This window comes from Leucoraja erinacea, chromosome 4 (assembly GCF_028641065.1).
Source record: "Leucoraja erinacea ecotype New England chromosome 4, Leri_hhj_1, whole genome shotgun sequence".
Taxonomy (NCBI): domain Eukaryota; kingdom Metazoa; phylum Chordata; class Chondrichthyes; order Rajiformes; family Rajidae; genus Leucoraja; species Leucoraja erinaceus.
Window position 1 is genome coordinate 94,169,133 of NC_073380.1, and position 26,170 is coordinate 94,195,302.

At 42.5% G+C, this 26,170-nt stretch overlaps 1 protein-coding gene across 1 annotated transcript in view; it reads left to right on the forward strand.

Moving 5' to 3' along the window:
• The window catches only part of washc5 (WASH complex subunit 5), a 70,243-nt gene that overhangs the window by 38,054 nt on the left and 6,019 nt on the right, over window positions 1–26,170 (forward strand). The window contains exons 17-25 of the mRNA XM_055634820.1: window positions 2,298–2,399; window positions 2,801–2,980; window positions 7,420–7,541; window positions 11,473–11,635; window positions 13,955–14,057; window positions 17,603–17,682; window positions 19,554–19,657; window positions 20,496–20,625; window positions 23,924–24,020. Coding sequence (XP_055490795.1) covers window positions 2,298–2,399; window positions 2,801–2,980; window positions 7,420–7,541; window positions 11,473–11,635; window positions 13,955–14,057; window positions 17,603–17,682; window positions 19,554–19,657; window positions 20,496–20,625; window positions 23,924–24,020 — 1,081 coding nt within the window. The remainder of the gene's footprint in view (window positions 1–2,297; window positions 2,400–2,800; window positions 2,981–7,419; window positions 7,542–11,472; window positions 11,636–13,954; window positions 14,058–17,602; window positions 17,683–19,553; window positions 19,658–20,495; window positions 20,626–23,923; window positions 24,021–26,170) is intronic.

The window sequence follows — 26,170 nt, forward strand, 5'->3', positions numbered from 1 at the left end:
ACCTCCCATGAATCCAACTCCGCCCCCAGGCCAATACCAGGCATTGATTCAGCATGTGGGTGCATATTGATGCAACCCTGATGTAGCCACTATATTGACACATTTTAAGTATTGATTTGGCATTTACATGGATTGTAAAAGTTTTTTGACCAGTGTGAATGCTGATTAATTTCTGCTCCATCTTTGCCAGTTTCTTTAATCCTAATTTTCTTCTTGGATTTTTCTGTTGCACATGTTTTCTTCTGAAAATATGCACACCTTGAAATTCTAGAGGTGATTTAGAAAATGGTGATTTGATATGTGATATTTCCATGTTGTTTAAGAAGGAACTGCAGATGCTGGAAAATCGAAGGTAGACAAAAGTGCTGGAGAAACTCAGCGGGTGCAGCAGCATCTATGGAGCGAAGGAAATGGGCAACGTGATCGGGTCTGATGTAGGGTGTGACCAGTCTGAAGAAGGGTTTCGGCCCGAAATGTTGCCTATTTCCTTTGCTCCATAGATGCTGCTGCACCCGCTGAGTTTCTCCAGCACTTTTGTCTACCTGTGACATTTCCATATTCTTTCTGTTAGCATGGCTGCTTTTCTTGAATGGGGGAAGTTGAGGTGTTTGAGTATTTTGATGTCCTGGATTTGAGTAATTGGGCCCAGGAGTCAACATGTAGACCTTTATTCGCATGTGATTTAAAACCAACTTTGAGATGGTGTGAAACCTGATTGCTAACTCTGAATGCAGAGCTTCATAGTGGTGTACACCACAAGAGCTGATCTACACGTTTTGCTTAACAAGTGTAGAAGGGTTACACAAAAAAGCTGGAGAAACTCAGCGGGTGCAGCAGCATCTATGGAGCGAAGGAAATAGGCAACGTTTCGGGCCGAAACCCTTCTTCAGACTCGAAATAGGCAACGTTTCGGGCCGAAACCCTTCTTCAGACTGGAATAGGCAACGTTTTGGGCCGAAACCCTTCTTCAGACGGGAAGTGTAGAAGGGTCCCGACCTAAAACGTCACCTATCCATGTTCTCCAATATTTAGCTTAGTTTAGAGATACAACTTGGAAGCAGGCCCTTTAGCCCACTGAGTCCGCACCGATCAATCTTCTTGTGTATGGCGTGCACAGCCTAAGGTTGCAGGTCAAGGGTAGACATCCAGGCCAGGACCAGCATCAGTTACTGGGTGGATGGCTTTGATGCCTCCAGGGAAAAGCCTCAGTGGGCAGTCATTCACGATGTGTGGGATGGTCTGGTCTGGATGTCCGCAGTCACAAGCAGGGCTGTCTGTCTTCCCCACTTATGGAGGCTGTTCTTGCATGGAGGGTGCATATTCTGTTCAGGGTTAGCCATTGCTTGCGATGGAGGTCAAATCCCAGTGGTTTCACTGTGGGGTCTATGATGACTTCGTTGTTGGTGTAGGCATCTTTCCAGGCTCTGCGCCACTCAATCTTGGAGTCAAAGTCTTACAGGGATTTGACTGAAGACCAGAAGGGTTTGTAGGATTCAGGCACATGTTGGGCAAATTGGTCAACCAATGATATCCGACCATTGATTTCCACACATTAACACTATCCTACACACACTGGGCGATGTTTCAGGTCGAGACCCTTCTTCAGACTTCTGAAGAAGGGTTTCGACCCAAAACGGCGCCTATTTCCTTTGCTCCATAGATGCTGCCTCACCCGCTGAGTTTCTCCAGCATTTTTGTCTACCGAGTGATTGACAAGTCGTCAGTCTGCAGTGATGTAAAAGTGAACTTGATTATCAAATGATAGAAATTTTGTAGCAGATTTCTAATCTTGGACGTTAAATAGTAGACTACAAAAATTGGACGTAACTTTTATTAAACGTAGAATAGTTTTATGTTCTAAAACTGCGATTATATTGTTTACTTGTTCAATGCAAAAAATTCCAGTTAAGCCTGAGAACGTTTTGGGGGGAGGGTATGGTGGCTGCTTGGTGTTGGGACTAATTTTTAATCAAACCTGCCCTTTGTGCCAAGTAAGGTCGCTGTTTCATTTATACCTTAATTGATGTGTAAATTCTACTTGGCCAACATCAATGCAATCTCTTTGACTAACTGAAATGAGTTCACCTACAATTTAGCAGCATTCTTATTTTCATTATTGCGTGTATTTTAAGAAAATAATGAAATGTTTAGACAGATTTGCTATTGGGTTATATTTGTGAATAAATGAGATGTCGAGGGGAAGACAATTTCTCAGGAAAAATGTCTTTTCCATTTTGCTATCAAATATCTTGGCCCAAAATATGAATTAAAAATACTTTCCATTTCCACTTTGTTAGGTGGATCCTAAACAACTGTTAGAAGATGGGATTCGGAAGGAATTGGTCAGAAAGGTTGCCCTTGCTCTTCATAAAGGACTTACTTTTAACCCAAAAGCAAAGGTAAGAGAATTGTGCAATTATTCCCAGCACTTTATTGGGCATTCAGCGGACAGGTTTCTTTGTGTCCATCAGTTAGCCTCATTGATGCAGAGTATGAATGCAGTTTTTATCAAACAGAAGTATGATAGATGGCATTGGTTTTACATATTCGGAGGAAGTATATTATTAGCCTGTTGCAAGGCTATTGTGAATGGGTCTGAAAATAAATTTTAAATTAACTTTAGAGTGGAGATCCATCAGCAAAAACACTAACTGCAAATGGATAAATTGTTCAGATTAATCATTTCGTTTTTATGTACGGTATACAAGAAATTACGAATGATCTAGTTCAGGCACTGATTTATTTATTGTGAAATGGCAGTCTCTTTTGCCTCAAACACACTGTGTTCCATTTAACACAGACTAGTGAATTGATGCCCAAGCTGAAAGAGATGGCTGCCACAATGGATGGGTTCTACCGTTCTTTTGAATACATACAAGATTATGTCAGCATATATGGGCTGAAGATCTGGCAAGAAGAGGTGTCTCGCATTATCAACTACAACGTGGAACAAGAGTGCAATAATTTCCTGAGGACAAAGGTGACTCTTGGAGAACAGTTTTAATTAGCATGACATGTGTATATTTTTTTGATTTGACAATATTTCTGATGGCTTTGCATGGGTATCTCTGTCTGCCAAGCTGGGTTGTTGCCAGTGCACCCAACTGAATGTGAATTGTCAGGTGTGTCACTCCCCTCCGTTCTTGTCTCACTGGTCGTCACCATCTACATTCCAGATGGTAGCACACGTCTCAGTTTTGAGTAATTGTGTCATTAATTTTGCATGGTAACGTTGTGACTCCAGTACTTATTTTGTCCTTAACATGTACATTTTAAACTGCATGACTTTAATACATGAGGATCATTTATTAGTTTTGATTCTTGGGGCGAAGCACTGATGCAGTTGCAAGAGCTGTTGTTTCACAGCTCCAGCACCTTGGGTTCAATCCTAACCTCAGATGCTGTCTGTGTGGAGTTTGCTTGTTCTCCTTGTGACCAAGTGGGTTTCACCTGCGTGCTCTGTTTTTCTTCCCACATCCCAAAGACCTGGCAATTGATTAATTACGAGGCCACTGTAAATTGTCCCTAGTATTTGGGTGAATGCTAGAAGCATTCACCCAAATTCACTCAGAATTTAGAATAAAGGGGAGGTCATTTAAGACTGAGGTGAGAAAAAACTTTTTCACCCAGAGAGTTGTGAATTTATGGAATTCCCTGCCCCAAAGTATCCAGAGAACCAGCCTCCACCGCCCTCTGAGGCAGAGAATTCAACAGATTCACAACTCTCTGTGTGAAAAAGTGTTTCCTCATCTGCATTCTAAATGTCTTACCCCTTATTCTTAAACTGTGGCTCCTGGTTCTGGACTCCCCCAACATCAGGAACATATTTCCTGCCTCTAGCGTGTTCAAACCCTTAATAATTCCAGAAGATTAATCAAGCATGATTTCCCCTTCGTGAATCCATGCTGACTCAGACCGATCCTGTTACTGCTATCCAAATATGCAGCTATTTCATCTTTTATGATTGACTCCAGCATCTTCCCCATCGCCCATGTCAGGCTAACTGGTCTATAATTCCCTGTTTTCTTTCATCCACCTTTCTTTAAAAGTGGGATAACATAAGCTACCCTCCAATCCACAAGAACTGATCCTGAATCTATAGAACATTGGAAAATGAACACCAATGCATCCACAATTTCTTGAGGCACTTCCTTAAGTACCCTGGGACGCAGACCATCAGGCCCTGGGGATTTATAAGCCTTCAGTTCCATCAGTCTACCCAACACCATTTCCTGCCTAATGTGGATTTCCTTCAGTTCCTCCATCACCCCAGATCCATTGGCCGCTAGTACATCAGGAAGATTGTTTGTGTCCTCCTTAGTGAAGATGGATCCGAAGTACCTGTTCAACTCACCTGCCATTTCCTTGTTCCCCAAAATAAGTTCACCTTTTTCAATCTTCATTTGTACTCTGGTCCTAACTAATTTTTTCCTCTTCACATACCTAGCTCTTGCTCTCTCCTTTATATTCTTGGCTAGCTTACCTTCATACCTCATCTTTTCTCCCCTTATTGCCTTTTTAATGATCTTCTGTTACTCTTTAAACATTACCCAATCCTCTTACTTCCAGCTCATCTTTGCTATGTTGTACTTTCCTTTGATTTTTATTTTTATACTGTCCGTGACGTCCTTTGTCAGCCACGGTCACCCCTTATTCCAGTTGGAATCTTTCTTCCTCTTTGGAATGAACTGATCCTGCACCTTCTACATTATTCCCAGAAATACCTGCCATTGTTGTTCCACTGTCATCCCTGCTGGGGTATCTTTCCAGTCAACCTTGGCCAGCTCCTCCCACATGGCTCCTTTGTTCAACTGTAATACTGACACCTCCGATTTACCCTTCTCCCTCTCTATTGACCGCTTAGTTATCAGGTCTTGGGGGATGTTGGCTGCAAATGTCTCCTCTTCCAATCCAATTTATTCTTATTTGCTCATTTCTCAATTTTTACCTGAAAGGATTTTTTTGGTTGGTTAAAAATTGGACCTGTGGTTCATTGTCTAGTATATATATTTGTTTCTCTGCTAAGACCAACATTCTGTGCTTTTTGATAATTGGCTTCTGCTTTGCAAATATTTATTTGGTGAGTGAATTTTGCAGGATTCTGAAGTATCCAGTGTGCATCATAACTGTAATTATGCACTATAATTAATAATATTCTGCTGTATAGTTAGAAATGTATTGGAACACACACAGTAGAAGAGGGTGCAAACTATCTAGCTTGTTGTGTTGCATTCACACATAATAGAACACAACACTGTCAGCTAGTGAAATGTATAATTACAAGGACAAAGTACAAATGCCCACAACTTGCTGTCTATCCTTCAAGACATGAGGTCGTCAGTCCTGGACTTCTGGTTTCCAGAAATACCTGCCATTGTTCTTCCACTGTCATCCCTGCTAGGGTATCTTTCCAGTCAACTTTGGCCAGCTCCTCCCTCATGGCTCCATAGTCCCCTTTGTTCAAATGTAACACGGACACCTCCGATTTACCCTTCTCCCTCTCAAATTGTAGATTAAAACTTACCATATTATGGTCACTACCTCCTAATGGCTCCTTAACCTCAAGTTCCCTTATTACACAATGCTAAATCCAGAATTGTCTTCTCCCTGGTAGGCTCCAATACAAGCTACTCTAAGAATCCATCATGGAGGCACTCCACAAACTCCCTTTCTTGGGGTCCAGTACCAACCTGATTTTCCCAGTCTACCTGCATGTTGAAATCTCCCATAACAGCCGTAGCATTACCTTTACGACATGCCAATTTAAACTCTTGCACTCTATATCCACGCTACTGTTTGAGGGCCTGTAAATAAGTCCCATTAGGGTATTTTTACCCTTACAATTCCTTAGTTCTATCCATACTGACTCCACATCTCCTGTTTCAATGTCGCCCCTTGCAAGGGACAGAATTTCATTCCTCACCAACAGAGCTACCCCACCCCCCTCTGCCCACCAGTCTGTTTTTTCGATAGGAGATATACCCTTGAATATTCAGTTCCAAGCCCTGGTCCTCTTGCAGCCACGTCTCTGTAATTCCCACAACATCACTTGCCAATTTCTAACTGAGCCTCAAGCTCGTCCACTTTATTTCTTATACTTTGCGCATTCACATACAACACTTTGACTTTGGTTTTCATCTCCCCTCTCACACCACTCACAATTGGCCCTGACCTTACTCTCTTATCTCTTCTCTAACTTTCCTTCCCATTAATTCGGGGGTATTTTGTAAATGTTCCTGTCCTCACTTCCCCTTTAACTCCATCTTTATACTCCCAATTTGTCAATCCCTCCCCCCCACTATTTAGTTTAAACCCTCGGAACGTTGGTCCCCCTCCAGTTAAGGTGTAACCTGTCCCTTTTGTATAGGTCATCCATACCCCAGAAGAGATCCCTGTGGTCTATAAATCTATATCCTTATTCCCTGCACCAGCCCCTCAGCCACACATTCAGATCCCCTATCTCCCTGTTCCTGTCCTCACTAGCACAAGGCACTGGAACCAATCCAGAGATACCCACCCTAGAAGTCCTGCTTTTCAGTCTTCTTCCTAACTCTCTAAACTCACGTTGCAAAACCTCCTTCCTCTTCTTCCCGATGTCACTTGTGCCTACGTGCACAACTACTGCCGGTACGGCCTTCCCTCTCGAGGCTGTTTTGAATTCAGTTCGTGATATCAAGAAAAATCACGAAGAATTCGAAGAATGCAGGAATCCCAGAGAAAGTCTAGGTCTTTTTTTGCTTGAACAGCTTACAACCAAGCCGTAAGAATATTGATTTCTCTAACTTCAAGTAACCCTTGCATTGCTCCCTCACCCAAGTTGTACTAGCTTCAAAGTTGGCTTGTTGAGTTTCATTGTCTGTAACTTGTTTTCACCTAATCCACAGTAACAATAGCCTGTTTCATTTTTCATTGTTACTTTTTTGCATATTTTTCATTCATTTATTCTATATCGCTCTATATCACCGTCTATATCTCTCGTTTCCCTTTCCCCTGACTCTGTCTGAAGAAGGGTCTCGACCCGAAAAGTTACCTATTCCTTTTTTCCAGAGATGCTGCCTGCTACACTGCATTACTCCAACTTTTTGTGTCTATTTTTGGGTCAAACCAGCATCTTCAGTTCCTTCTTACATCTTTTAAATCGGATGACAGATTATCACCAACAGTGGGTAAATAATGTGGAAGAATTATTTCCATATTAACAACAAATAGGGAGGTGTCAATCACAAGTCAATTTTCCAAAATGTGCTTTGTGTTTTCAGCTTTTAACTTTTTATATGCTAAATATTCTTCTGTTCAATTTTGGTTGAATTAATAGCTTCTAGAAGTGATAAATGAATCTTATTGAAGAGAAAGATGAAGGGATGTGTTTGTATTCTGGTTTCCCAGATGTGATTAACAGATGCAGTTGTCTCCTTGTAGATCCTTGACTGGCAAAGCATGTACCAATCCACCCACATCCCCATTCCCAAATTCCAACAGGCGGATGGGTCGACTTTCATTGGCCGGCTATGTGGAGAAATTCTGAGAATTACCGATCCCAAGTGAGTGTGTTTTATATTTCTGTTTAAGAAAGAACTGCAGATGCTAGAAAAATCGAAGGTAGACAAAAAAGCTGGAGAAACCCGGCGGGTGAGGCAGCATCTATGGAGCGAAGGAATGGGCGACGTTTCGGGTCAAGACCTTTCTTCAGACTGAATTTATATTTCTGTTCCATTGTGTCATCTATCATTGAAGCCTCTGTTTAAATTTGTGGATCAGGATAAATGACTGCTGGTTGAAAGGCAAGGGGCTTTATGGTTGAACAGCCTGTAAATTGGTCTCCTAATCTGAGGAAATACATTCTTGCCATAGAGGGAGTACAGATAAGGTTCACCAGACTGATTCCTGGGATGTCAGGACTTTCATATGAAGAAAGACTGGATAGACTCGGTTTGTACTCGCTAGAATTTAGAAGATTGAGGGGGGATCTTATAGAAACTTACAAAATTCTTAAGGGGTTGGACAGGCTAGATGCAGGAAGATTGTTCCCGATGTTGGGGAAGTCCAGGACAAGGGGTCACAGCTTAAGGATAAGGGGGAAAATCTTTTAGGACCGAGATGAGGAAAACATTTTTCACACAGGGAGTGGTGAATCTGTGGAATTCTCTGCCACAGAAGGTAGTTGAGGCCAGTTCATTGGCTATATTTAAGTTAGATGTGGCCCTTGTGGCTAAAGGGATCAGGGGGTATGGAGAGAAGGCAGGTACAGGATACTGAGTTGGATAATCAGCCATGATCATATGGAATGGCGGTGCAGGCTCGAAGGGCCGAATGGCCTACTCCTGCATCTATTTTCAATGTTTCTAAATTGACCCACCGCCCAATTTATTCTTTCCATCTCTCTTCTACCTATCCTCTCCAAGCCATGTGATGGTTTGACCCTAAAGCATTCTTCAAGCTAGAATGCAAGAAGGTGTCACACTTGCAAGCTTAGAGTCCTAATCCGAAAGCCAACCTGTCCATATTCTCCATACATGCTGCCTGACCCACTGAGGTAATGCAGCACCTTGTGTTTTACTCCAGATTCCAGCACCTGCAGTTCCTTGTGTCTACACTTTCAGCCTACTATCTTTCTCCCCTTGTTCCTGATTCTTCACGGAAATGCTTTCCCGTTTGTCAGTGACTTAAAGCAGCTCCGTGGACAGGTATGTCGGGCTTGGCCAATCAACTTTTTATACACCACTTCTTATCTCTCAAGTATCTTTTAACACTTAATAAAGGTACTGGAATACATCGGATATCACATTTGAGTCTGTGCCCATTCATTTCTATAATGGATACAACAAAATCTTGCAGGAATCTGAGTAGAGCGAATGAATCTGAAGAAAGCGAATGGCATGTTAGCTTTCATAGCAAAAGGATTTGAGTATAGGAGCAGGGAGGTTCTACTGCAGTTGTACAGGGTCTTGGTGAGACCACACCTGGAGTATTGCGTACAGTTTTGGTCTCCAAATCTGAGGAAGGACATTATTGCCATAGAGGGAGTGCAGAGAAGGTTCACCAGACTGATTCCTGGGATGTCAGGACTGTCTTATGAAGAAAGACTGGATAGACTTGGTTTATACTCTCTAGAATTTAGGAGATTGAGAGGGGATCTTATAGAAACTTACAAAATTCTTAAGGGGTTGGACAGGCTAGATGCTGGAAGATTGTTCCCGATGTTGGGGAAGTCCAGAACAAGGGGTCACAGTTTAAGGATAAGGGGGAAATCTTTTAGGACTGAGATGAGAAAATCATATTTCACACAGAGAGTGGTGAATCTCTGCAACTCTCTGCCACAGAGGGTAGTCGAGGCCAGTTCATTGGCTATATTTAAGAGGGAGTTAGATGTGGCCCTTGTGGCTAAGGGGATCAGAGGGTATGGAGAGAAGGCAGGTACGGGATACTGAGTTGGATGATCAGCCATGATCATATTGAATGGCGGTGCAGGCTCGAAGGGCCGAATGGCCTACTCCTGCACCTAATTTCTATGTTTCTAGATGTTTCTAGAGCTATAAATCATGTTTAATCATTGACTGAATCATGCCAATATATCCAATACTAAAAGCCCTGTTCCACTGTACGAGTTCATTCAAGAGATCTCCCGAGTTAAAAAAAAAAAAATCAAACTCGTGGAAACACATAGAATGTACATAGCGGGTACGTCGGAGCTCGGGGACGTCTCTTAGCGGTTCGTAACGCTAACTGCGGGTACTCGGGAAACGTAATAAGCTCAGGAAGACTCGTGAAGATTTTCCAACATGTTGAAAAATGTCCACGAGAGCCCCGACTACCCATGAGCGGCCATTACCATAAATCTCCAAGTTCGAATCAGGGCAAACTCGAGAGAACTCTTGAATGAACTCGTAGAGTGGGACATGGCTTTAAGTGAATTAACCAAATGTATTTGTGGCAGCTGCAGATACAGAGGTTCAATGGATATAGCATATTGCTGATTGCAGCTCTAACGTCCAACATCATATCAATCTGAAGAAAGGTGTCGACCCGAAATGTCACCCATTCCTTCTATCCAGAGATGCTGCCGGTCCCGCTGAGTAAAGGGCCTGTCCCACTTTCACGACCTAATTCACGCCCTTTTTTACTCGTGGACATTTTTCATCAGGCTAGAAAAATGCCCTGACCTACTTGATGCCACGAGTACCTACGACTAACATCATGGCCTGCTACAACCTGCCTGCAACCTCCTACGACCTCGTGACGACCACGCTGCGAGGATGTCATGGGGCAAACTCGGCAGAGGTCGTGAAAGTGGGACAGGCCCTTAACCCCAGCATTTAGTGTATCTTTGATTTAAACCACCATCTGCAGTTCTTTCCTACACAGCATATCAATTGATTGGCTTTGAGTGCTAAATAAATATATTAAAAATACATTGTGTTCATTAAATTATTGCTACTTCATGTTGAGAAATGCACCTGAGTGAAGCCCCTCTCCCACTTGTGTGTTGTTGGCACGCTAATTACGCAACCTCGTGGTCGCGTTGAGGCGCGACGGTCCCGTGAAGGTCGCACGCGATTTCATTCGACCGTACAGCCGTCTGGAGCACGTGACGTCATTTGAAGATGGACGTCATTTGAAAATGCAGGAGTAACTCAGCGGGCCCGGCAGCATCTCTGGAGAGAAGCAATGGGTGATGTTTTGTGTCGAGACTCTTCAGTCTGAAAGAAGGGTCTTGACCCAAAACGTCACTCATTCCTTCTCTCCAGAGATGCTGCCGGTCCCGCTGAGTTACTCCAGCATTTTGTGTCTATCTTCAATTTTCTTGGCCCCGCTCTGGGAGTAGGAGTGGGGGCGGATCCAGACCGCAACGGCCGTGAGCCCCAGGCTGAGTTCGGCGATCGTTTGCCTGCTTCTGTCGCTGTTGGAGGTTAGACATTGCGTCGCGCCACGGTCTTGGGCCTGTCCCACTTTGGCCGTCAGTTACGTGACAGGCCGTTGGCGCGGGAAGATTTCGTTCGCTACAAATATTTCGGAGTCATGCACAACTACATACCCCTCCGCGTTTCTCAGTGGGACCGGCCCCGCGCGGCCATATGATGCCCGTCGCCTCAACGCGATGACGAGGTGGTGTAATTTGCGTGCCAACGACACGTAAGTGGGACAGGCCCTTCAGTCCTCAGTTGCATGTTAGAGGGTGAAATAAGAGATTGTTAATCGCAGGCTAATGTGACCACTGGTACCTCTGTTGGTCTGTATAATCTAGGGTGCGGAGAGGGCTGTGGCCAGACGATTTTGGACCACTGTAAAAGGTTAAAGCTCAAACTTCAGTGGGCACAAGTCACTTGAATGTTATGTCCCTCAACTTTTACAGAATTTTAGTTGATTCTTGCCAGCAGGTGCTGAGCGCTCGCCAGAAAGCAGGTCAAGTCTTCATTTCTACTTGGAGTCCCCTTTCTGCAGACTGATCCTTCTGCTTCCTTTCTTTCTCCTCAGAATGACCTGCTACATTGAACAGATAAACACTTGGTATGACATGAAGACCCACCAGGAAGTGACTAACAAACAGCTCTTCTCAGAAATCCAAAATTCCTTGGGCACGTTTGGGCTAAATGGACTGGACAGGTTGCTGTGTTTCATGATTGTCAAGGAGCTTCAGGTATGTTGCCCTGAACTTTAAAAATGTTAGGGAACAGAAGGAGGTAATTCAAGTCCATGCAAAATCTAGTCAGTCTCATATCTCCATTCTTTCCTCAATGCACTTCGTACTTTACCTTCTGATATTTTTTTCAATATCCTGTTGAAAGTCACAGTTAAATCTATAGCTCTTGCACTTTATAACTGCATAGGGTGTAAAATATAAAATAAATTAACACAATTAATTTATCGCTCGTGAATCTTTGGCGCATCACTTTATATCCTTTTACGCTTTAAGTCTCTGCAACAGTGAACACTACACTTTTTCTACCCTGTTTCAAATGGTCTTGATTTTGTAGATCTCTTATGCCCCTGTCCCACTTACGAAACCTGAACGGAAACCTCTGGAGACTTTGTGCCCCACCCAAGGTTTCCGTGCGGTTCCCGGAGGTTTTTGTCAGTCGAAGCCGGTTGCGATGCTAGTTGAAGGTGGTTGCTGGAGGTTGCAGGTAGTGGAAGGCAAGACCTTCCACTACCTGCAACCTCCGGCAACCACCTTCAACTAGCATCGCAATGGCTTTGACTAAAAAATTACCGATTTTTAAAACGGCAACCTATTTTTAGTCGCGGCTGGTTTTGAATTTTTTGAAATAATCGTCGGAACATAGAAGAAGCGGAAACCACTTTCGACCATTAGGGAGACTGACAAAAACCTCCGGGAACCTCACGGAAACCTTGGGTGGGGCGCAAAGTCTCCAGAGGTTTCCATTCAGGTTTCCTAAGTGGGACAGGGGCATAAATGTCCCCTCAGCTTTCTGTACTCAAAGAAGAACAATGATATCGCTAGTGGACTGCCCTTGTGAATGAAATTCTTATTCCTGAAATCATTCTGGCAACTCCCTTTTCTCATCCTTACCAAAGTGAAATGCTCAGAAATAGGAAACAATACCAATTATGGCTTAATCAATGTTTGTTAGTAGCTCAACAGAAACCACCCAGCTTGTATAATTTTTTTTGCAGTGTAATATTAACTGTTATTGCATCTCCCCTGTGGGGCTGGTAGTTTAAGAAGTTGTATAATTTTCCTGTAAACATGTAATAATGAATACTTTCTGTTGTGATACTTTATCATTCAACACCAAAGTTAAGACGAGCTCAATATTCTAATCTACAGTATTTCGGAATGAAACATGAATGTGCACCCTCTGGTAGTAAGATCTGAGTATTTGGGAGAAAAAGCTTGAGATTCATCAATTACAACACAAGGTGTTTGTAATCCACTAGCTTGGTAATGGTAATCTAGGGGATGGTAATGTTAGCCTTAGCTGGTGTTCCTGTTTCTTCTACAGTGTCTCATTGTAACCTGTCCTTCTGGGCAGCTGACTGCAAAAATACCACATGAATGCAGCGGGACCTCTGTAAATATGCCAATCATATTCGAAAGGTGTTGAGCACCCATCACCTGGGGCATGCGGAAAAGTAAATTTTAAATGGCTGGGTCTGTTTGAAGTTGACTGCAAAAATGAGTTTGCAGAAGGACGCGTGCGACAGTTTTAGTCATTTGTTACTGCCACTACGTGTGTTAGAAAGCACACACTACGTGTGCTGAATAGATTGCAAGAGTGTGGAGACAATACTTTAGAACCCTTGACAAATTCTTGAAAATGGAACATGTCTTAAGTTAAAGCTGATGTATGTGTTGGTAGTGACTATTGATGAACATGATTACAGTCTTAACAGAGTTTTGCCACTAAATTGTCCCAAGTTGCTAATCTGGGAAATGTCTCTCCTGGGAGGTTGTGGGATGGGATGGTATATTTGTGCTGCATGGTAGACTAAATAACATGGATACTCCTTTCTTTTCTTTCCTTATAGAAACATAGAAACATAGAAATTAGGTGCAGGAGTAGGCCATTTGGCCCTTCGAGCCTGCACCGCCATTCAATATGATCATGGCTGATCATCCAACTCAGTATCCCGTACCTGCCTTCTCTCCATACCCCCTGATCCCCTCAGCCACAAGGGCCACATCTAACTCCCTCTTAAATATAGCCAATGAACAGGCCTCAACTACCCTCTGTGGCAGAGAGTTCCAGAGATTCACCACTCTCTGTGTGAAAATGTCTTTGTAGATTGGAGAAATACTGTTAATACCAATCTTTCTGAAGCAACTATCCTTCTGTTTATTATTTCTTGGGAAATCATATATTTACTAATGCTCGTGTATATGATTTGGTATAAATTATGAGCAGAGTTTTATATTTAAAACTTTAAATAATTCAGCCCAAATGATTGAGCCCAAGGAAAGTTTTCAGCTGACTTCATGCAATTTTTGTTGCAGATTTTCTTGAACATGCTTCACAGAAGTGTGCTAAGGGACAGGGCTGTGATGGACACAATCAAACCCTTTCAGAATCAGCTAACTCCAATTGAAGGAATTGTGGGTGAGTTATTTAAGAAGGAGAGGCTTTCAGAGGATATATCACACAGCACCTTATACTCTGCTACCAAATCTGGTCAATTTTGACATTGCTATAGCCACGATGTAGGTATACAGTACAGCATGAAGCTACCAACCATATGAAATGTTTGTCCCAAGTGAAAGAGGGAACATTTCTACCCCGGCATATAGATTCTCAGTAACACGTGGGAACAGGGCATTTCCCCGTGCCTTTCCTCCCCATTCCTCGTTGCTGCAGTGAGGAGCTTCAGTAAGGCGAGCTGAGCTTGCAGTGCTGAGCAGAGTTGCTCGCTCACTCATTGGATCAGTTGTGCCAGCTGGCAGCCGCTCTTCCCAGGCCTGCCCGCACTACTGTCACAGCTGTGAACCTCTCCCACGCACTGCTTTGGTTAATTTCTGCTTTACAAATAGTTTGGGTTATGAACAGTTCTCAGAAAAGAAGCCTGTGGTAACATGGGTACTGCCTGTATATTTCTTTAAGGCATGCCATAGAATTGCTGATGTAATGTGTATAAAGGTTTCTCCAGGTTCAGTCATCTAAAGTCTAGACGATAACCACACTGCAACTTCCGTAATTCAGCCGCAGAAAGGTCAATTATTAAATATGTCATTTATTACATTCTGTTGTATATGCACTAGAAATGTTGAGTATTTAATTATGGGACTAAGGTCACTTGCTACTAAAACCACCCGCTTTAAAAACAGTTTCTTCCCCTCAGCAATAAGAACTCTTAATTCCGTGCAATAATCAGACAATAATATGATTTCTGATGTATACAGTGTCTTGTCTATGGTCTTTGTTTGTTCTTTTGCACTATGTATTGTTGGTGAGATTTGTGATTTGTGATGTGGTATGGATGCACTTTATTACGGTGATCTGTGTTATTAGTGGTATGTAACTAAAGCAGTGTACCATCATGTACCGAACCCAAATACCACCAACCCTGGTTGCGTGGCAAATAAAGTTTCTATTCTATTCTATTCTATTCTATGTATAGAGTTTTAAGTATAGAGTTTTGGGAGATCACTGAATTGCATTGCAGCCTTGTCCTTTATTTTTTTTACAGTTACCTACTGATTAAGTTACTGGCTTGGTAGTCAAAGTTCTAGGCCATGATCCAGAAACATGATTTGAAATCCCACCAGGGCAGCCGATGAATTAAATTTTGAGTAATTATGTACACCTGAACTTATAACCATATAACAATTACAGCACGGAAACAGGCCATCTCGGCCCTACAAGTCCGCGCCGAACAATTTTTTTCCCCCTTAGTCCCACCTGCCTGCACTCATACCATAACCCTCCATTCCTTCTCATCCATATGCCTATCCAATTTATTTTTAAATGATACCAATGAACCTGCCTCCACCACTTCCACTGGAAGCTCATTCCACACCGCTACCACTCTCTGAGTAAAGAAGTTCCCCCTCATATTACCCCTAAACTTCTGTCCCTTAATTCTGAAGTCATGTCCTCTTGTTTGAATCTTCCCTATTCTCAAAGGGAAAAGCTTGTCCACATCAACTCTGTCTATCCCTCTCATCATTTTAAAAACCTCTATCAGGTCCCCCCTTAACCTTCTGCGCTCCAGAGAATAAAGACCTAACTTATTCAACCTATCTCTGTAACTTAGTTGTTGAAACCCAGGCAACATTCTAGTAAATCTCCTCTGTACTCTCTCTTAATTTAGTTTCATTTCCAAAAATCAGGAAGTTACAAGATTGTTGTAATAATCCATCAGTTCACTAATGTCCTTCAATGCAGGATGTTTTCCCTTCTTCCTGGTCTTGCCTGCACGTGAGTTTGCTCCAGATTCCAGCATTTGCACTCAATTGTGTCTCATCTAGCTGAGTCGACACGGAGACGAGGAAACACTTTTTCTCACAGAGAGTTGTCAGTCTGTGGAATTCTCTGCCTCAGAGTGCAGTGGAGGCTGGTTCCCTGGATACTTACAACATAGAGCTAGATAGGGCTCTTAAAGATAGTGGTCAGGGATACTGGGAGAAGGCAGGAACGGGGTACTGATTGGGGATGATCAGCCATGATCACATTGAATGGCGGTGCTGGCTCGAAGGGCCGAATGGCCTACTCCTGCACCTATCGTCTATTGTCTATCCCCCTCCTGTTCCAGGGTGTTTACGAATAGATGATCAAAGCCAGGATTGCTATCGTGAATGAATGAATAAAAATACTGGTACTTTGATCTTTTTGTAAGAGCATAAATTTCTATCTTAAATAAGTGACAGCGGCACTTTACGATCCTGCCTCTTATCTGGTCACCTGAAAAAGAGTCTGTAGCATTCCTCCATGAACACCAGAGACTCTGATTGAAACTGCCAGCACCCAGTTCACCATGCCATCGATCACCCATACACACTAGTTCTATGTCGTTTTCTCATCCACTCCCTACACATTGGATGCAGTTTTTTTGGAAAGCCAACTAACCAGCAAACTTAAACATAGAAACATAGAAATTAGGTGCAGGAGTAGGCCATTCGGCCCTTCGAGCCTGCACCGCCATTCAATATGATCATGGCTGATCATCAAACTCAGTATCCCGTACCTGCCTTCTCTCCATACCCCCTAATCCCCTTAGCCACAAGGGCCACATCTAACTCCCTCTTAAATATAGCCAATGAACTGGCCTCAACTACCCTCTGTGGCAGAGAGTTCCAGAGATTCCCCACTCTGTGTGTGAAAAAAGTTCTTCTCATCTCGGTTTTAAAGGATTTCCCCCTTATCCTTAAGCTGTGACCCCTTGTCGTGGACTTCCCTAACATCGGGAACAATCTTCCTGCATCTAGCCTGTCCAACCCCTTAAGAATTTTGTAAGGTTTCTATAAGATCCCCTCTCAATCTCCTAAATGCTAGAGAGTATAAACCAAGTCTATCCAGTCTTTCTTCATAAGACAGTCCTGACATCCCAGGAATCAGTCTGGTGAACCGTCTCTGCACTCCCTCTATGGCAATAATGTCCTTCCTCAGATTTGGACGTCTTTGGGATGTGGGAGGAAATTGGAGCACCAGGAGAAAGCCCACGTGGTCACATGGAGAATGTTCAAACTTCATAGGCAGTACCCGAGGTCTGGATCGAACCAGGGTCTCTGGCACTGTGAGGCAGCAGTTTTACCAGCTGCACCATTGCACCCCACTTTAGGATTTTTTTTTTTCTCTGATGTCTAGTGTAATATTTTAAACCTGTGCTTTTAAGAATTTTTGGATAAATAACCTTCAATCATTTTAATCTCTTGCAACATTTTTTGCATTTCTGATGCAGAAATCTTTAAAAAAAATTCTGATGACTTTGACTATATCAACTGGATCTTGTCGGCACGATCTGCTCTTGCGACTCAGTTTGCTGGCCACTTCAGAGAAAAGGGGGATTCAATCTGTGTAGAAAGAAAATTTAAAGATACTGAATATTTAGGAAGAGGATTAGGGTTGGAGTGCAGGGTGGGGGTAAGGTTAAACATTATTAATTTATAGATGCTTTACTATGAGCTATTTTTCATTCCATTAACTTTTAGCAAATTCCAGCAAAGTGTATTCTTCTACTGTGGCAAAAACCCAGAAGATTTGGTCAAATTATTTGGACTCCATACTTAAGGTTCGTATTCTCATAGTATTATTATGTTCTGATGTTTACTTCAGTTTTGTTTTCATGTTCTGTGACAGTATAGATTGCAGTATTATGTCTGTGTTTAATCAGGACCATTGAGATTCTCAGCAACAATGCTGATTCAATTATATAGCATCTCACTTTATTCTGCCTTGTAGATAGCAAATGAAGACAAAATACTTCTCTCTAAGACCAGGTGAAAATAGTAGCTGTGTTGTCCAGCTGCTGGATGTACAGTACTTGTCATCCAAAATGTTCATGTTGAGATCACAACACAGGGCATTTGGTTATTTTGTTTGTCTGGAAAAAAATCAGACCAGGGAATCTTTTGTAGATTTGAAATCATATTTGTAATTTTATCAGAATAGCCATTCCTCAAATGAGGCAACATGGCATATAAATTATGTAGGAAGGAACCAAAGTTAAACACAAAAAGCTTGAGTAACTCAGCGGGACAGGCAGCATCTCTGGAGAGAAGGAATGGGTGACTTTTCGGGTTGACCTGTAATGTCACCCCTTCTCCCCATAGATGTCCCGCTGAGTTACTCCAGCTTTTTGTGTCTATCTATGGCAATCAAATTAATTGGTTTTACTGATGTGCTAATGCATTAATTAGCACTGATGACTGTTTATCATACACTCGCAGGGAGACGACCTGCATCATTGTGGACATTTCTTACCACTTGCAGGGTGTTTGAAATTGAGAGGGATTAATTTCTGAAAATCTGCACCTGTATGTGTTCTGTAATGGAATGGGAAGGGGTGACTGAGGGTATTGTTGAAGCAGGTTTGGAGGAATGCAGAGTGAATTGTAGCACAAAATGTAAGTTTCCAACAACTCTTCACAGTTTTTGGGTATCCCAAGGTGCTATGCAGCAAGATCAATTTTTTTTTTGAATGAATGCAAAATATTCTAAATTGGAGATCTAAAAGAAAGTTCTGGCAAAAGCACACAGAGCAGCGCTGTCATTTATCAAAGATCACTCTGCAAATGCAATCTGATTTGCTGGATATTTCCAGCATTACCTGTGTGTAGTTGCATGTCATCCCTGAGATTATTAGGACATGTGCACGATATAAGGTCATGTCATAAGTGATAGGAGCAGAATTAGGTCGTTTGGCCCATCAAGCCTGTTCCACCATTCAATCATCTCTCCCTCCTAACCCCATTCTCTGCCTTCTGCCCATAACATCTGACACCCATTCTAATCAAGAACCTATCTACGTCTGCCTTAAAAATAGCCATTGACTTGGCCTCCTCGGCCTCCTGTGACAAACAATTCCACAGATTCACCAACCTCTGTCTATAGAAATTCCTCCTCATCTCCTTCTTAAAGGAACGTCCTTTAATTCTGAGGCTATGACCTCTGGTCCTAGACTCTCCCACTAGTGAAAACATCCTCTCCACGTCCACTCTACCCAAGCCTTGTATGCTGCAAACTTCCAGTCCAATTTCCTAAAAGAGAAATATACTGTCATTGGTGTTGGAAATGACCTTAATGTTGGGGGTTCAATTATCTAAATTGAATCAGTCATATTTGGCAATCACTGCAGCAAGAAATTCACCCTGATGTCTTGGGATGTGTATGTGAATCCAACTTCACATATGCACCTTGTACCTATAAAACGTGTAAAATATTATAGCTTGGCTTATGTGTAAGACGAGCAATTTATGAATGGAAATGACAATGAATTAAACAATGGATTTGATTCAAGATAATGGAAATAAATCTTGAATGAAACTTTTTTTTCCTAATTAATCAATCTAGTTTACATCTGCGGTTTTTCATTAGACAAATGTTGCTTCCGTCAGTTGTAAATTTAGAGGATTGATCTTAATCATTCTGCCTTGTGTTTAGGTGGGGCAGATGCAGATATTGAGGCAGCAGATTGCAAATGAATTGAGTTACTCGTGCAAGTTTGATTCTAAGCACCTTGCAGCCGCTTTGGAAAATCTCAACCAGTAAGTTCACTTGTGATCTTGGATATTTAACAAAAATGTTTATTGATCACCAACCTTAACTGTCCTCAACACACAAGACACTCTGAAATCCATTAGTGGCTCTAGCGTGAAAGTGGTTTTATTGGTGCGAATCGGGATTGTTACTGTTGAGTTATTTCTCGGCATTAAAATCAGTAATTGCATTCTAGCTTGCTATCTTCAGTGAGTTCGAGAATTATCTATTTCAATGATGTTTATGTTCAGCGGCACAGTGGCTAGTGTGTAGAATAGTGTTAGTGTACAGGGTGATCACTTGTCAGCACGGACAGTAGGCCGAAGAGCCTCTGTATCTCGAAATTAAATTCTAAATGGTTCAATGGTTTCTTTATTATCACTTGTACCATGGTGAAGCAAAATACTTCTTTTGCATATAGATCAGAAGGTTATTGCCGTACAATGTACATAATACATAGAAGGAAGCTACTGAGTCTATATACAATAGTCACCAGGTTTTGGTGTTATTTCTGGACATTTTGGATCATGCTGCTTTTGAAGTATATTTTCTGCTATGTCGAAAGCCATTTGCAGCCGTTTGGTCATAAAAGAGACTGCAATTAACATTGTGATTAACAATCAATTTGAAAAAAAAACTTGTTAAGCCATTTCAGGAAAGAAAAACAATATTATACATATAAAATGATAAAAGGACTGGACAAGCTAGATACAGGAAAAATGTTCCTTATGTTGGGCGAGTCCAGAACCAGGGGCCACAGTCTTTTCTATGTTTCTATTAAACCGCACATACTTTAAATTGCCCATTATTAGAATTTGTCTGTAACATGGAGTTTTTTTTATACAGAGCACTGTTGGCTGATGTTGAAGCACACTACCAGGACCCAACATTACCATATCCTAAAGATAATAATACACTGTTGTACGAAATCACAGCTTACATGGAGGCTGCAGGCATTCACAACCCTCTTAGTAAGGTATGTTTTGGAAGGGACATGTTTATTGAGTATTATTTATTTAGCGAATGCAAAGTCCTTTAGCCAAGCAGTTGCCTCTTGATCTGCTGTATGAAGGGTGACAAGTCCTCCTTTGAGTCTTTGTTGAGGGCATGCTTCAATGATGTGTTGCATTGTTTGCTGCTCTCCACAAGCACACCGTGGGGTTGGACTGCTGCCCCATTTGTGAAGGCTGGCCAAGCAGGGGCCATGTCCAGTCCTGAATCTATTCAGCATCGTCCACTGCTTCCTTGGGAGATTGGTGCCAGGGACCAGTAGGGTGGGTGTTTATTTGGGACGTCCTTGGACTCCCATTCCTTTTTCAAAGCTGATTGGATGTTGAAATCAGCTGCTGGTTGGTTCTTCCAAATTGGTCGTCTAGATGGAAGTCGAGCAGAGGGTGGGTTGAAGATGTCCATGTGAATTGGCAGGTGAGGGGAGTTTTTGGTCTTTTATTGAGTCAGTGAATAGCAATGAAATGTCTAATCTATGCTACTTGGCAGGATATTAGAATGTTGTGTGTAAGCAGACTGAATGAGTGCAAATCTTAGCCTCAAGCTTTTGACTTCTTGAATGAGGCCAATTTAAATTGGGTCACCCAGTTCTGGACTCCACTGTGTGATTTGTTTCTGAATTAAGCTCATTCACTTTGTAAATGTCCCAAAACTTGTGGTTTTGTTACACATGGTTTTTGCTCATTCTAAATGCTTCTTTACATGTTGCCGGCGATTATTTTTACTGTATGTCATCCGTTGCAGTGAATGTTTGCACCTTTACAGTTCTGTTACAGTTTCCTTGCCCCATTATCTACCAACGCCTCCGCAAACTGGCAATCCATGCTGAGGGCCAGCCATGCTGATAATAAGAATTAAGATAATTCTTCAAAAAAATATGTGGCACGTTGGAGACACCTTATAAAATAATTTGGAAGGTAGACAAAAATGCTGGAGAAACTCAGCGGGTGAGGCAGCATCCATGGAGTGAAGGAAATAGGTGAAGTTTCGGGTCGAGACCCTTCTTCAGATGTCTCGACCCGAAACGTTGCCTATTTCCTGTGCTCCATAGATGCTGCCTCATTTCTCCAGCATTTCTATCTACCTTCGATTTTCCAGCATCTGCAGTTCCTTCTTAAACATTATAAAATTACTTAATCATTTGTGTTTCTCAAGATCACAAATGTCAAAATACATTTAATTGTTGCAGTCATTTTGAGCAGCCAGGAAAATATATCGGGTTCAGCACAAAATTACTTTCATGTTGTTTAATCTGAAGGTACCAAGTTCATCTGTACCTCTCCTGTATAACATATTCAGTTACCAAGTCAGTCATTGTAACATTTTGAGACGTGCAAATTAAAGGCTAATTTGTTTTGACATATTGGAGCTAGTTTTCAGCTATGGGTCCACAATTACCTGGGACTAGATTGCGACTCTCCCAGTCTCTGCTAATATAACCCGTTGTGCTCTTGGTATAGTAAGCATCATGTAGATGGGCCTTCCCTGGGTAATGAAAGGGTTCTGTTTTTAGAGACGTTCATACATCAATTTTATCCGTTAGTCAGAAAATACATAGAGATCACTTGAAATGGTCAACCTGCCTTCACTGCATTGTAACAAATGACATCAAGCACATCAGACTGATAAGAAAGAACAATTACTAAAGGTGGAGAAAGAGAGAGGAAACTAGTTCTGTCATTCATATGGACAAATGTATGTACACGAGTCAGACTTTTGAATATAGTTATACAGGTGCACAACCTTTTATCCGGTGTTCCAGAAACCGAAAAGCTCCGAAAACCGGCCATTTTTTCCAGATGTCGTCTGCGCACCAAAGCTCGCGTTTGGCGCCAAACCTGACCCGAAACGACCCACGGTCAACCCAGGTCTGTACTACTGTAGCGGCTGCCTCCTCCCCGGAGACCGGGAGACGCTTAAACATCTGTAAATCATTGCTTAAATGTTAGTCAGTTAGTTTGGAGGGCTTTTATGTGAAGGGGGGTGAAGGGGTAAACTTTAATTCTTAGTCCCCTACCTGGTCGGAGAGGCGGGGAGCGGTCAATGCCTTACCGGGTCGCTGTGCAGTAAGCTCCGCAGCGCTGTGGCCGGTGGGGCAGCGGGCGGCGCCGGTTGTAGCTCCGACCCCGGCAACTCTACCCCTGGCTGCGAGGCGCTCCAAATCCACCGCCGCCCGCGGCCGGACACCCCAGCTCCGTGAATGTCGGGAGTCGGCGGCGTCGCAGCGCTGGGTGCGGTCAATGCCTTACCGGGTCGCCGTGCGGCAAGCTCCGGAGCGCTGTGGCCGCCGACCCAACATTCGCGGAGCGTCGCTGGATTTGGAGCCGCGCAGTCAGGGGTAGAGTTGCCGGGGTCGGAGCTCCAACCGGCGCCGCCCGCGGCCGGACGGAGCCCCCAGCTCCGCGGCTCCAAATCCAGCGACGCTCCGCGAATGTTGGAAGAAGGCGGCCACAGCGCTCCGGAGCTTGCCGCACGGCGACCCGGTAAGGCATTGCCCGCTCCCCGCTGGTATCCCAGCGCTGCGACGTCCGGCAGCGGGCCGCGCTGGATTTGGAGCGCCTCGCAGTCAGGGGTAGAGTTGCCGGGGTCGGAGCTACAACCGGCGCCGCCCGCGGCTGGACGGAGCCCCCAGCTCCGCGAGGTTGGGAGTCGCCGACCAGGTAGGTAGGGGACTAAGAATTAAAGTTTCCCCCTTCACCCCTACACCACCACCACCACATAAAATCCCTCCAAACTAACTGACTAACATTTATGCAATGATTCTCCCGGTCTCCGGGGAGGAGGCAGCTGCTCCAGACTTTTCAAGCCGCCCGCACTACCTACCTAATCTACGCTAAAAATCTTCCATTCTGAAATCCGAAAATGTCCGAAATCCGACAAGTGTCTGGTCTCAAGGCTTTCGGATAAAAGGTTGTGCACCTGTATTAAAGGGCCTGTCCCACTTTCACAACCTAATTCACGACCTCTGCCGAGTTTGCCCTTGACTAGTACTCGCAGCATAGTTGTCACAAGGTCGTAGGTAGGTCGTAGCAGGCCATGATGCTGGTCGTAGGTACTCGTGGCATCAAGTAGGTTGGTGTGTTTTTTCTGGCATGATGAAAAATGTCCACGAGTAAAAAAGGTCGTGAAAGTGGGACAGGCCCTTTAGGGAGCTCGGTCATGTGTAGGGATATCCATAAACCAGGCATGTGTAATCTGGGACAGCCTGAACCCGACTCTCTTGTTTACATTAAACTATATTTTGATTGGTTTTCTTTTCCTTCTAGATTTATATTACTACAAGGAGATTGCCATATTTCCCAGTGGTGAACTTTCTGTTCCTAATTTCTCAATTGCCAAAAGTGCAGTATGTTAAGAACCAAGGTAATACACTGCGCAAAATCACTGCATGTTGCACAAAATGCACAGATTGTTTAGGTTTTGAACATTTTTATTTATAGAAACCTGTGATTTGAGCTCTTAACAGAAACCAGAACTAGATGCTTGTTTTAATTTGTTTTTTAAGTATTGGTTGTTACTGTTTCGTTCAAGTGGGTGACTTCTACCAACTGTAGTGAATTTGTTAGTGCTGTACCTTTTCTGAGCAAGCCTTTTGTTTAAATCAAGATTTTTAATTTCCCTTTCAGTGCATTTTTGTTTCAGACAATGTCAACATGAGCCTTCTTCCACTTTTACCTCATCTGTTGAACTGATAATGCATCTGAGATTGGATCCTGACAAATTAACCAACATATAAAATTGCACAAAATGAAGATTGTATTTGTAATGTGTTTTTCTGTATTTATCCATGTTTTCATATCTGCAGATAAACACTGGGATTAACAGATAGATAGGTCAGTACCATATAACCAATTACAGCACGGAAACAGGCCATCTCGACCCTTCTAGTCCGTGCCGAACACGTATTCTCCCCTAGTCCCTATACCTATCCAATTTATTTTTAAATGATAAAAACGAACCTGCCTCCACCACCTTCACTGGAAGCTCATTCCACACAGCCACCACTCTCTGAGTAAAGAAGTTCCCCCTCATGTTATCCCTAAACTTCAGTCCCTTAATTCTCGTCATGTCCCCTTGTTTGAATCTTCCCTACTCTCAATGGGAAAAGCTTATCCACGTCAACTCTGTCTATCCCTCTCATCATTTTAAAGACCTCTATCAAGTCCCCCCTTAACCTTCTGCGCTCCAAAGAATAAAGCGTAGTGGGATTTGTATTACCTTTCTTATTGACTGAGCTGAATAAGGGAAAGATACTTGTATAATATGGTATTCCTACTCTGATATGTATAATCTATCTGAATGGACTAGATGAGAGGTCCTAATGTAATTTGTCCAATGGTGCTGACCATACAAAGCAGATAGGAGACAAGGTTGTGAAATAGTCTTGGAGGAAAATGATATAACAAGAACACGATGATTTCTTGTTATATCATAATGCATTGAAATGAATTATCCAATTTTGAAAAATACATTAGTGGGAAATATTGACATTCAGAGGGACCGAAGTATCTTTGATGTACTGAGAAATAATATACAAGTACAGCAAGAAGTTGGAAATATAAATGCCTTAAGTACTGAAAATAAAATGATTAGAATTAGGACTAAGATCTTCATATAACTGAGCAGAGCTCGAATGAGATTGCACCACGTATACTTTTTGCATTTCATTCTCTTCACTTTAGAACATTATGAAAGTTTAATATTTCTGACAGGAGAGTGGTTATCTCATTGAAACATATACCATTCTTCAAGTGCTTGAAAATGTAAGTACTGACTAACCTGGTTAGGGGAATTTGAAATTAAGAGTCTCTACTTTAAGATAAGGGGTGAGGTGCTTATGGCACAGGAGGAGAAATTATTTAACCTAAGGATTTTGAATCATTGGAACTGCATAGGACATTGGATGCTCATTGATGAAGTTGCTGACTGCGTTCAAGATGATACTCAAAAATGTATCAATAATTAAGGCATTTGGCTTAATATTTTGGAAGATTAGAAATCCATTCAATGGCAGATTATGACAGGATCGAATAGCCACCTGCTGCTTCCTAACTCATATAATCTTGCTACTCAGTATTTTAATATGCGTGTCTCTTTGGTTGAACATTATGTGATGAAATTACAGGCTCTTGTACATAAAATAGGTTAAATATTAATGAGTTAGTTATTAGGAGAGGTTGGATCTATGCCGTTATACTTCTATCATGTCTCCCTTCAACCTCTGGCATTTTGACGAAAACAATCCTAGGGCAGACAGTCAGAACCCTTTTCCTCGGGTAGAAATGCCAAAGACAAGAGGCCATAGGTTTAAGATGAGAGGGGTAAAGTTTAAATGAGATGTGCAGGGCAAAATTTTTATACAGAGGGTGGTGGTACCTGAATCGCACTGATTGAGGTGGTGATGGAGGCAGATATGATAGTGGCGTTTAAGAGGTTTTTAGATAGGTACATGAATTGTAGGGAATTAATGGGTGTGAAATTAGATTTATTTATTGTGGCATCATATATTTGGC